We start from the raw sequence: 14,113 nt of genomic DNA on the forward strand, positions 1-14,113 counted from the left end.
TGTTCAAATTATTACAAAAAAGTCAAAATTATGACGTGAAGTCATAACTGACAAAAAGTTGAAATTATCACTTTAAAATGTCACATTATGACTTTAAAAAAAGTCATAAGATAAAAATTAGAAAATCATAATTATGATATAAAAAGTCAAAATTATCACTTTAAAAATTGATAAAACAAAGTTATGAATAAGTTGATGGAAAAAAGTCGTCACTTTAAAATTATAAAGATAAAAAGTCAAAATTATGACTAAGTTGAAATTATGACATGGAAAGTCATGATTATAAGATAAAATGTTCAAATTATGACTTTAAAAGTCAATTATGACAAAAAAATTATTACTCTACAGAGTCATAATCATGAAATAAAAAAATCAGAATCATGACTTAAAAAAAAGTAAAAATTATGGCTTTAAAAAGTCAAAATTATGATCATTATGGGTTATAAGTCATTATGAGATAAGTTATGACAGTTGAAATTACACCTTTAAAAAATACATAATTATGATAAACACCTTACTTTAAAAAGTCACAATTATTAGATAAAAAGTTGCAATTATGACTAAGTTGAAATTATGACATGAAAAGTCATGATTATAGGATAAAATGTTGAAATTATGACTTTAAAAGGCACAATTATGAGATAAACAGTCAAAATGAATTTAGACTATGACTTTAGAAGTCAATTATAAACATACAAACAAACTAAATAAAAATTATGCGATGAACGTCATTTTGTTTTATTTTAAAGTCGAAATTATGACTTAATATTGGTCTACAACTTTTGAATGGTAGAACATACATGGGTTGTACAATGAAACTGAAACCTCTGGTTTTAGACCACAATTAGCATGGTGTTGGGCCTCCTTTTGCGGCCAATACAGCATCATTTCATCTTAGGACTGACAAATACAAGTCCTAGTTTTGGAGTCGCTCCTCAAAAACACCCCAAAGTGGCTCAATAATATTCAGATCTGGTGACTGTGCAGGCCATGGGAGATGTTCAACTTCACTTTCATGTTCAAACCACTCTGCCACCAGTCTTTGAACCATTGGGTGCACATAGTCAACCTTCACACTCTGCTCTTATTGGTGTAATGTGCAATCAGTGAAGATTAGCCACCAGGCTACACAAATATAGCCATGAAACCTCCAACACTATATTGGCCAGTGTTTCAGTTTCATTGTCCAACCCCTGTATATTTCATCAGCTGAAGGATCATGTTGAATTGTAACTGTACTGTACCTCAGAGCTTTATTTTCATTCCCCACAAATTGTTCATGTTTAAGTCAACATAAGGGTGAATAAACGCTTTCTGTTTTTATGAACTATTCCTTTGAATACAGTGTCAGATGTAATGTCTACAATGACATTCAAAATGAATACAGACACTGTAACCCATCTGTACTGTAATAATGTGGTAAATGTTTCTAACAACGCCAAGACACTGTGATTTTAGGTAGCCAGGACGGCTGAAACAAAGCCAGAAAGCGGTGTGGTCTTCAACAAATCCTAACCAACACAAACACACATGCACACACACAGACGACTGAACCCGCAACACTACATGGGAGTTCAACTTGGAGAATGAAACCAGACACTCCCTGAAGACTTCTTGGACAGGGAAGAGTCACATCACTGTCTTTGGGTGGGATAAACTGTCGTCTGTGTTTTGTGGTGATAGATTTCAGAAGAGTATCGACTGAGTCAGTGCGTGCTCTCACACTAAAGCGGTCAGCAGTTTGTAACACATTCATCGCATTAGCAGTAAGCGCTGTGTGCTCGGGCTAGACCGATCCAGTATTGTGTGTCACAAATTGGCCAACTGATGCAACAAACCTTAAAGCAGCAATATTTCTATCCAATAAAAGTGAATTACCACAATGGCAGAGTTTCGTCGGGAGCCAATGGGAGTTGTTGGCAGGGAGTTGAGGGAGGAGCCTGCGTTGAACTCCTCTGAGCTGAGGTTGTCCGAACCGTCACTCAAACCGCTGCTGATGGAGCTGCTTTCATCCCAACTGCAAAGAAAACATGAGAAATACCATCACTGCACTGATTCAGGTCATAATTAGGTCATATTAAATTATTAATGCGCATGCAAAGCAGTCACATGAATAATGAATTGCTATAAAGGAACATATTATGGAAGACATGTTTTCTTCTTGCTCTTTCAGAAGAAATACTATATTCAACATTGACCTACTCTAATGCAACACTCGCAAATAATCAATCCAGACCATTTATGAAAACTAATTATAATGATGAGCTCATAATCATGAGCACATTACCATGACTGAGCACGTACACATATTAAAAGTATTTAGCATTTGACTAATTGGTATTCAACAGCTCAAGCCCATCCTGATGATCATCAATGTGAATTGCATATCTACAAACATGCTAGCCATGGTCATTTCTTAAAGTCTTAAAGGTACAGTGGCAAAACATGACAGGGTAATTCTAAAAACAAACAGAGAATGGAAAATGGTCATTAAATCTAATTTATGCCTGGTCAGTTTATCTAAACTACCCGTATAACTGGGTTCAGGGGGAATTAAAAAATACAAAAATGCATTATCAACAAGACAAATCTGATTCTGGCATGATGTTCTGCATTTGCTACATTTTAATTATTGCATTTACATGCATATGAATATTCTTATATAATCAGAATTTGGTCATATTCTGATTATGTCTGCATCATGTAAACAAATTAGCCCTTTAACTAGATCAAGCCAATATTCCAGTTGCCAGAAACAAGAATAAGGCAGCTGGCATATGCTTATATTAATCTGAATTCTTTGTCATTTACATGTCTTATTCACAATATCTATTGTAAATAGAAAATTAGTTTTTATATGCACAAATTATGAGTGTTATTAAGTTCTCAAAAGACACACAACAGAAGCAACACATTTTTGAAGATGTGTTTTTCCATACATTAAACTAAATTACTACGGCTTAAATTTGTAAGAGATAATGGAGCGCATTATTTGACCGAATGGGTAAAAATGACAGTTATCCTCATCAGTTAACGGCCCGTTTACTCTAGCATTTTGCCTGCTTCAAATCAGACACAGAGATGAAATAATGCGGTAAGATGTTTGTGATGTTTGTGTGCATCAATTAAAGCAGTGCATTAATACAGAACAGTGATTAAACTGACTTGGAACTACTTGTGCATTAAACAATTTTACTGCATACTTGCCAGCCAATCAGAATGGTGTATTCAGGCAAACCATGGAATAATGCAATTTTAAACATGCATTTTGGGAATAAAGCCCTTAATCTGAATATACTGTGTTCGCACACGTTGTCAGTGACACCCCCTGCCATGAGCACAGAGCTGAGATGATCTACGCCTATTATTTTTACATTCAATAGCAGGATTTCGAAGCAACTTTCAATGTTTTTTTCAATCAGAACCTCATTGAAGATTCACAAGGATATCTGGTTTTGTCTAGTCCTGGTGTGTTCCTTAAAAAGCAAATTCTCCAGGATGGAAGGTGACTTTGAGATAAGAACACATCTTGTCGCACAGGACCTGATAAACCTTGAGAAAGTGATAAGGCCATCCTCACATCACTGAACGTGCATGCTTAAAAAAGACAGCTGAAACCTTTCCAACCAGAAACAACAACTGATAAACCTGTTGTGACACAAAGGAACCTGACTGGTTCCTAGCAGATAAAATCTGTGTTATGTAACTGCTGTCCTTATATCAGAATAAAACACAGTCACAGGGCTTTCAAATCTTTCTGAGGCTGTCTGCTCAACTGTGGAGACCTATGGAATGAAACAGCTGAGTTTGGGAAGACGTTCCTCATTGTGCAATGCTCCTTTGGAAACAGATTCACTGCTGATATCCTCAGATGATCTGAATTTTATGGAAAGACATGTGGCCCCATCAAAGTGTTTAATGCTGTTTAATGTCTAGAGCAATTACAGTACTGCATGCATTCGAAAAGATGTCTCAAAGAAAATGATTTTCTATTGAAATTACACCAAACCTGGATTAAAACAAAACAAGAAAACAAAGCAAAACAAAGCAACAAAACAAAATAATTGAAACAATGCAAAACAAAGTAAAACAAAAAAAAGCCAAACATAAAGCAAAACAAAATAAAACAACAAAAAGAAAAAAAAAGAAAAATACAAACAAAATAACAAATCAAATCACAAAACAAAACACAAAAACAAAACAAAAAACAGCAAAAGAAAACAAAAAGCGAAGCTTAAACAGTAAAATACAAAGCAAAACATAATAATTCACAAAAAACAAAGCTAAGCTAAGCAAAACAAAAAACAAACCAAAGGAAAATACAAACCAACAACATAATACAAATTAATTCACAAAACAAAACAAACAACAAACAACAGAAAAACAAACAACAAAGCAACATAACAAAAAATCAAAACAATGCAAAACAAAGTACAACAAAAAAGCAAAACACAAAGTAAAACAAAATAAAACAACAAAAACGGTTAAGAAAACAAAAAACAAACAAAAGCAAAATACAAACAAAAATGTAACAAAACAAATCACAAAACAAAACCAAACAAAACACAAAAACAGCAAAAAAAGGAAAGCTTAAACAGCACGAAGAAAAAATAAATAAATTACAAAAAAAACAAAGCAAAGCTAAGCAAAACAAAACAAAACTAAACTAAACTAAAAAACAAAACACTAAAAAACAAAAAAATCAAAACAAAACAAAAAACAAACCAATGCAAAATACAAAACAACAATATAATACAAAATAATTCACAAAACAAAACAAATAAAACAAAAACCTCAAAGAAAAGAAAAAGCAAAGCAAAATTAAATATAAACAGCAAAACAAACCACAAAGCAAAACAAAACAACTTAACGAAACTATTAAAAAGTAAAGTTAAACAAAAAAAAAAAAATCTAATTATTTTATACAATTCTTCAGTGCCATTAACAATAGCTTTGAGACATCACACTAGCCTTTGAACTTCATCCACAAAACACAATAGTTTCCACACTTTCCCTCTATTTCGACCTCCAGTCACCATTTTCCAGATGCTTTAAATTCCTCTGATGTCCCGTTGACACCTAAATACTGGATTAAGTAGCGGCACATTGTGAGTAGTCTGTCATTATAGGATATCTAAGCACATTTAGCTGTTTTGCGAGACGGGCAGCCCTGAGGTGAAACACTGACGGTCTTTTTATGAGCGATAATGATCAGGGTTCAAGTTTCAGGGCTGTTTGGATTACCTCAAGCGTCAAACTCTATGATTACGCTCAAAATCCTCATCTCCAGACCTGAGATGACAGCACTCCACTAATGTTTACCTCTACAGCTGAGAATTTTTCTGAGATGCGACGTCTCATTTGACAGCTGTTTTTTTGCTTTGATGCCATATGTACGACTTAAAACCCTACGAAGCCTGTGAACTCTGTCAGTTGAATCACAAGCATGTGTCACAAAAATGTGTCAGTTGAATCACAAGCAACATCTCATCTGTGTGATCTTGATTTATTTCTGAAAGTGTCACTTTAAGCGCGCAACATGAAAAACCGAGCCTCCCTGCAGAATTTCTGCCGCAGGTGATGCGGAAAAGGAGGACACGGAGACCTTGAAAACCTCGGCTTTACCTACAGCATCCCACAGACACAGGCCTCGCTTCAAAGGCATGCCATAGACACCATGCGGTTTTTGATAAACCTGGACTAAAACTGCGTGTTTGATGTTGCTCTGTAGAAGGAAAAAAAATTCAGATAAGCTCAGCAACCTTTTGGAGATGCTGTGCTTCTTCATAATGTCAGTGAATGCGAATTTGGGATTTTTTTTTTTTTTTTTAAATCAGATGGACTTCATAGGGCTTTAGTTCTGGTGGGAAAAAAAAGCTAATGAGCAGCAGAATCTCAGCAAGATTAGGCTTAACCAGCACTGATAAATGTACCATAACACTCTGTGACCTCAGATTAAAGGATTATAAAAAGGCTACTGGAAGCAAAGGATTTATATTTAGCTTTAAAGGTGGTGTGAAACAACATTCACAACCTGTTTTAACTTTATAATATGATGTAATATAATCTTTAACAGTTTTTTGGTCATTACATAAAACAGATATCCAAAGTTCTGTCATGAAACCCTTGATGGCGCAGTGCGATAGGCAGTGTTGGGGAAAGTTACTTTTAAAAGTAATGCATTACAATTGTGCGTTATTCCCTAAAAAAGTAACTAATTACGTTACTTGGTTACTTTTTATGGAAAGTAATGCGTTACGTTACTTTTGCATTACGTTCAAGATCTGGGCAGGGCATGCTTGTTTGTTTTTAATATAAAAAGTTATATTTTTGGAAAATGTAAAAAGCCCTTTCACACCAAAAGCCTCAGGCTGAAGGAAAAGTAAATTTACGTCTTTACTAGGGCTGTAGCTATCGATTATTTTAGTAATCGAGTATTCTACCGATTTTTCCATCGATTAATCGAGTAATTGGATTAGAAGTTTTTCTTTATTAAAGAGCAATACTAAACACACAAGAGAAAATAAGATAGGCCTCTTAAAATAAACAACTAATTAGTTTTCTTTTAGGAAAAATGAACATTTTTATTGCTGAAATTGCATACATTAATAACCATGAATACTAAACTCATTTAATGCACATTTTTGCCAAATTACATTCAAAATGCAAATGCAAATCTATCAATAAAAAAAAAAAAAAAAAAATCAGAGGGAAATGAATGCATTTACCTTGCAGTTACAAATGCATAAATAATATTTTGTTATTTTAAACAAACCATTGAATACTGATATTTACATGTATTTTTAAAATGAAGATACTTTAAATGTAAAATCAAAACCGCCAGTAGGTGTCAGCAAGTCACTGTTAAGTAAGTGAGTCATTGCGATTGAACTGAATCATTTAACGGGTGATTCATTCAAGAACGAAACACCGACATATTGCTCAAAGATGCAAAACAGTGCTGTGGCTGTGTCTGTAATAGTTATTTGCTGGCGAAATAGAGCAAAAACAGGCAATATGCTGTCTAAAATGTAAGTCTCTTAATATTAACTTCTTGTTTATTGATGAACTGTTGCATAAATCAGTATCACATTTGTAATCATGCTGAGGCACTCTTTGTTTGATATTGAATAACTTAGTCTTTCACAAAACATAGCTAACTTCATAACATCATAACTAACCACCACTGATTTATGGTCTTAAATATGTCCAGCGTTTTTCAGTTTGTGCAACAGTAATTTTTTGTATTCAAGTTACTCGAGTTACTCAAGGAATCGTTTTAGCCCTAGTTTTTACAGCTCCAGATTTCTCTCAACATGGGGAAATGAGAGCTTTCAATCAATAAATAGAAGAAAAAAAAGCAACTGGCGTTACTTATTTGAAAAAGGAATGCGTTACGTAGTAATGCGTCACACTTTACTAGTTACCTGAAAAAAAGTAATCTAATTACGTAACTGGCGTTACTTGTAATACGTTACCCCCAAACACTGCTGATAGGTCTAAACTCAATGTGACATAATGACATCATTATCACATGGCGCAGCTGACTGGTTATCTCCTGTATCATTACCCAATGGGCTTGCTGCTCAACACTGAAATACTTGGCTTGTGCTTGCTGTAGCAGTTGCAGCGCGTTTCAGAAACCCTCCACCTTCCCCAGCTCCACCTGTATAGATGTACACAGGATGATTCATATATGCTATATATCGGGTTGTTTTCTATATGTTATATGTGCAGCAGAAGTATTTCTTACATGCTCACAGCAGCATGTCGTGGATGTACTGGCAGTAGAAAGTCTCGGTACTTGCTCTGCCATAGAAGCAGCAGAAGCCAAGAACAAACACATTAAACCTGACACATACATTACGATTCTAAACTCTCTGTGAGTTGTCATGATAGAAATATAGTAAGAGTAAAAACACATTTCCAGGGAGAGAGCATAATTGTCAGGACATGTTGCAGTCTAGACTCAAACCCAGATTTCCTGCACTAGCAAGTCCGAAATGTCTTACCACGAGCTAACTGCAGCCCTATGGCTCCTACTTTAATTGTAATATCTTTTTAGAGCCATATGACGCAGCTTCCACAGTATACCTTTTCAGCAAACAAATACAAGTGCTTTATGTCCATTTTAAAGAAACAAACAAAAGCAAGGAGAAATGTGCAATCATTCTCAAGGCTAAATAAAAAAAAATAGACAGCTAAACAGACAGACACCACTGAGCTAATTACGCTAGTGCTGTTAGAGCCATCTTTCTCCAGCTGAAGCACACTCCTCTATCTGTCCTCCCTTTCCCAGAACAGGGCTCTCAAAAAACACAATAACATTGTGTCAAGGCTGCACCGTAATTGCAGAGAGCCCAAGCCCCGCCAGATAGAAAAAAAGAGCGATTTGAAGATAAAGCGTCCTCCTACCCATCCCCTCCACCCTTAACCAAACATTAACTTTAATTGCATGGATGCAAGGCAAGCAGATAACAGCAATAGTGCGTTTCTAAAAAAGGCACCCGCTATCCAAGTGCTATTTGGGGGTTTTTAGGGTAGTAAGAATGAGTTTTCTCATGGCATCTGTCTGCATATAATAAACACAAAAAGTACATAAGACAAACAAATGTCAATGAACAGTCTATACTTGGCGTTTTTTATGTGGTGTACCTCAGGGTTCTATCTCGGGACCTCTTTTTTTTTGGTTATTAACACAAAATTTTAATCCAGGGATTAAAATAACAGAAATTATCCATAAACAGTTACTTCTAGGCAGTATATCAAACATTTACATAAACTACCAGTCAAAGTTTTTGAACAATAAGATTTTTAATGTTTTGTTTAAAGAAGTCTGTTTTCAATTTGAATATATTTTAAAATCTAATTTATTCCTATTCCTGACTCCAAAGGGGAATTTTTAACATCATTACTCCAGTCACATGATCCTTCAGAAATCATTCTAATATTTAGCTTCTGCTCAGAAAAACATTTATCATTATTATTATGTTGAAAATAGCTGAGTAGAGTTTTTTTCAGGGTTCTTTAATGAATAGAAAGTTCAGAAGAACAGCATTTATCGGAAAAAAAAATTATTAAAAAATTACACTGACTCTGAATTTGAATTGTATAATGTATAATGTTACAAAAGCTTTTTATTTCAGATAAATGCTGATCTTCGCATCTTTCTATTCACCAAAGAATCATGACATAAATGTACTCAACTGTTTTAAATATTAATAATAATAATAAATGTTTCTTGAGCAGACTGGAGTAATGGTGCTGAAAATTCAGCTTTGATCACATGAATAAATTACATTTTAAAATATATTTCAATTGAAAACAGTTATTTTAAATAGTCAAAATATTTCACAATATTACTGCTTTTGCTGTATTTTGGATCAAATAAATGCAGGCGAGCAAAAAAGACTAATTTTAAAAACATTAAAAATCAAAAACTTTTGACTGCTAGTGTACTTTGCTGCAGATAAATTTTAATAACATTAACTTACAATCCACAAAGATGTCAAGATATATCAAATATTGCTAAAAGGCTATGTCCAGCCCTGCTTTTGCCTCTATTTTTCTTTTCTTTTATGCACATACTAGACAGCAACTGCATGTCGCCAGTAGCATATGGCCTTTATCTTCAACACATACAGAAGTATATATCAATTGCTTACATGTTCTGCATAATTCGTGCTTTGCCCATCCCAATTTGCCCAGCTTAGCAAAATACTGGAATGCCAAATGACAGGTGGCAGATCCTCTTTCATCAGCAGCAACTGGTCACACACAATCCGCAGAGGGAGTGACGGCTCAAGAGAGAAAACGACACGCGTGTCCAACACTAAAACCTACCATGTAAACCATAAGAGTGTTCTTTAACAATCATCTAGACTTGCACAAAACCAAAAGGACACAAGGCGCTCTAACCACACATGAAAATGTGTTCAAGTAGATTTGAAAATGGATCGCTATTGCGTAAAATGCACCATTGTTAAAGCAATGCTACAGTTGTCCCCTCAGGCAAGAACAAAGGCACAGTTAAAGCCAACGTATACTGCCAAACTTGGCTCAGGTGAACTGTAGACTTGGCTGCCCATCAAGAATTTTTTTTCATTAAGATACCAATCTGTGTAGTAGATAGAGTGTAATACGTATAGATGTACACTAAAACTTTGATGTGGTCTCTTTACAAATAAATGGGTAGCTGGCATGAAATACTTAATGGAAAACTGATGTTCTGAGATATGACATGCTATATTCCATCACAGAATATTTTATATATAATTTAAATATTTTTTTTAGAATTATTGTAATGCATGTTGGCTTTTGTGATCTCTTTTTTATTTATTTATTTATCAATAAACTACTCAAATAATAATGTCTGTATGTCTGCATGCTGTTTTCTCCTTCATGTCAAGGGGTCACCTGTGCCTTTGTTCATAATCTCCCTTTACAATATCCCACTTATTTCAACCCTCATTAAAGTGATGTTGAATTTAATAAGCATTCTGATTTTCATTTGTCTACTGTAGCAGGTACACTTGATGTGTGTGAGAAGTGTTGATAAGTGGGCGGAGAAATGGCTGCGACTGGTGGCACAGATGGTGTACAATACGGGGTGCAGGACCACCTAACCAGCTAAGCTTTGGAGAACAGATTGGCCTGACAACACTGGACGAAGACAGCTTATCAAACCCACACTGCCTGTGAAAGACACATGCATTATAATTCATTTTTGACAACATCGAAAACGTTTCTGCAAAGCTTAACATGTTCAAATGGGTTTGACGTTTAAACTGACAGAATGTCGGATTAACTTTCAAACGACACAAACACATTATCCATATTCTGTTGTATGTTAAACATATGGAGAGACAGGTCACAGAGGGTCTCCGTCTGCCAAAAAGCCGTCCGTGGCCCAACGGTGCTACACTGAGTGCTATTCTCACTGGGACCAGTCATTTATCTGACCGGCCAGCTTTTCATGAAAACAGAAATGTATTTCCTCCCTGACATGTTTCCATAGCACGTATTAAAATGAAAAACAACATGATAGAATAACAGGCCTGGTTTTGCAAGCCTACCAAAGCAAATAAGCCTGTACAAAAGGGATTAGTGTGGATTATTCATCAAGTTAGAGCAACTTCCCAATAATGACACTACATATTCCATCTGTGCAGATTATGACAGATGTGTGTAAGTTTTGAGTGGTGCTTGAACCATCAAAAAGAGGGGTTTAATTAACTACAAGTAATCTCTCAGCAGATGCAATGCTAGCTATGTCCTCTTTTAATATTTTTGATGATAACACTATTTATTTTCTAAATCAACTAGTCAATGTGTTGTCTGGAAAATCCTAAAAAAAAACTGATCCCAAACTTCATAAAATTCAACAGCTTAAGCAAAGTCTTATATAAATTATTAATGTGACTGATTTGATCTGACTAAATGAGGATACACTAATGAAACTCCATTTAAAGAGTCACATTCTGTTAGAAATCATGAAGGAAACAATCCCTTATTTTAATTTTAGATTATATAGTTAAATATACAGTTAATGTCAAAAGTTTACATACACATTGCACACCTGCAAAATGTTAATTATTTTACCAAAATAAGAGGGATCATACAAAATGAGGGTGAAAACTTTCTGAATTTTAAGATCAGGGTAAATTTAACTTATTTTACCAAATGAAAAAAAAAATGATATTTAGGTAAAATAAGAAAAATGTACACATCTTCATTGTTGTCAGTTATTGTTGGAAAGAGCTCAAATACACAAAAACAAAGAATTTGTGGGACCTGAAGGATTTTTCTGAAGAACAGCAGGCAGTTTAACTGTTCAGGACAAACAAGGGACTTATAAACAACTATCATTAAACAAACAAACAAAACAGAACAAAACATAAAACAGCTGTGAATCATTCTGGTAACAACACAGTATTAAGAATCAAGTGTATGTAAACTTTTGAATGGTCATTTTTATAAATTCAGCTATTATTTTCTCTTGTGGACTATACGTAAACATCTTTTATGTGACATATCTTATTCAGGTCAGTACTAAATAAAAAACATGCATTTTGTATGATCCTTCTTATTTTGGTAGAATAATTAACATTTTGCAGATTCTGCAAGGTATATGTAAACTATTGACCTCAATTGTAGATAAACTCACTTCTGTCTAGTCAGATGCTGGATGACGAGTTGACCATCCTTACCCATTTCCAATTCTTAAAAGTTCACCTAACTAACTTCATCCATGTAATATAATCTGTACGCAGAACAATTATCAGTGTGACTCTGAGCTTCTCAGAAACACAAACATGAGTCAGTGAGGTCAAGTTGGACATCCTGGCCTATATCTTCTCACTGGATTTCCTGTAGGCCCCTACAGATTGTCCACAGTGGTCCATTACTCACAGTCTCTTGAACTCTGTAAGGTTGATGACAAAGTCTGCGAACTCAAATCATGAGAACCAGACTCTAAGGTATTAAGCAACAGTTTGTACAACGCAGAAAGCCAGGGCAAATCAAAATATTGAGCAAGCTCTGGAGACTCAATCCAGATTTACAGTCTGCAAGTAATTCATTAATGCTGTTCTGAAGCACGATCCAACCTGTAAACATTTTCCGCTACCCTGTCTACAACATAAGCGTAAATTTGGCACTTAAGGGCTACCAAGATTTAAGACTTGTTTTGATCTAGAATTAATTGCTGATTGGGATTTTTGTGGCCATTTTCCCAGGCACAGATTAAGCTTAATGAAACTGCCCAGAGGGGATTCGCTGTTGAAAATCCCTTGCCGTTTTGGACTAGGCTTAATCTGGGTCTTCTAAACTAAACTAAGCTACTCGTGTGGACGCCTTTTCCACTGTAAAATTACTTGAGAATTAAGGCCATTTCTTATATTTAAACATCCTGACACACAAACTCACTTTTTGTATATTTCTCTCTCTCTGTCTCTATATACACTACCGTTCAAAAGTTTGGGGTCAGTAAGACTTGTAATAGTCTTTAAAGAAGTCTTTTATGCTCATCAAGGCTGCATTTATTTGATTAAAAATATAGAAAAAAAAACAGTAATATTGCAAAATGTTTTTACAATATAAAATAATGTTTTTTATTTTAACATACTTTAAAATAGAATTTATTCCTGTGAGGAAAAGCTGAATTTTTATCAGCTGTTACTCCAGTCTTAAGTGTCACATGATCCTTCAGAAATCATTCTAATATGTGGATTTATTATTAGAATGATCAATGTTGGATAATATCAACAGTTGTGCTGCCAAATATTTTTTGGAACCTGTGATTTTTTTTTTTCAGGATTCTTTCATGAATAACAAGTTTAAAAAGTACAGTGTTTATTCAAAATATAAATATTTTATAACAATGTAAATTATTTATTATTAACTTTTAATAAACTTTTAATTATTAACTTAATACATCCTTGGTGAATAAAAGTATTAAATTCTTAAAAAAAAAAAAAAAAAAAAAAAAAAAGAAACAATAAAAATGTACTGACCCCAAACTTTTGAACAGTAGTGTATATATTAGTGGTGTTCGTGGTCAGTCGATATGGGTTTTTGAATGGCTGATGCTGACACCAATATAGGCACAGCAGGGGCTAAAATGATGACTGATATTTTACCAATAGCAAATGTAACATACCCAGAATGGATCTAAAATTTTAACTGTAAACAATCTTAAGAATACAGATTCTTTGGAATCAGTTGGAATCAGTGGTTCCATTTAGAATTTTTAGAACATCCATGGAACCTTTCCATTTCAAAAAAGGTTCTTTACAGTGGAAATATTCACTGAAAGGTTCTTTGGGGAACCAAAAATGGTTCATCTATGGCATCGCTGCAAGAGTGTGAAAGAAAAAAGTATCAGGACAATGATTTGTCCTTCAGTACAGTAGCTTATTTTACTCCACTTTTAGTATCCAGAACACAAGCTGAAGGAATCCAGGACAATGAGCTCCATGACAAGTACATGTGGTTGAAATTCAAGTTTCCCATGGCTTTTCTCCAGTGTTGTCGGTTGATTTAACGGACACACTCGCGTTTGAATCCAGGATGCTGAGGGAAATGTTTTGGTTTGAAAGTGGGGGACTGGTAA

At 34.5% G+C, this 14,113-nt stretch overlaps 1 protein-coding gene across 4 annotated transcripts in view; it reads right to left on the reverse strand.

Moving 5' to 3' along the window:
• Positions 1–14,113, reverse strand: part of nav1a (neuron navigator 1a) — a 161,669-nt gene that overhangs the window by 40,180 nt on the left and 107,376 nt on the right. For all 4 annotated transcript variants that reach the window (XM_051095863.1, XM_051095862.1, XM_051095860.1 and 1 more), the window contains exon 7: positions 1,879–2,017. In XM_051095863.1, the coding sequence (XP_050951820.1) occupies positions 1,879–2,017 (139 nt within the window). The remainder of the gene's footprint in view (positions 1–1,878; positions 2,018–14,113) is intronic.

The sequence above is a fragment of the Labeo rohita genome, chromosome 23, assembly GCF_022985175.1.
Source record: "Labeo rohita strain BAU-BD-2019 chromosome 23, IGBB_LRoh.1.0, whole genome shotgun sequence".
NCBI classification, from domain to species: Eukaryota; Metazoa; Chordata; class Actinopteri; order Cypriniformes; family Cyprinidae; genus Labeo; species Labeo rohita.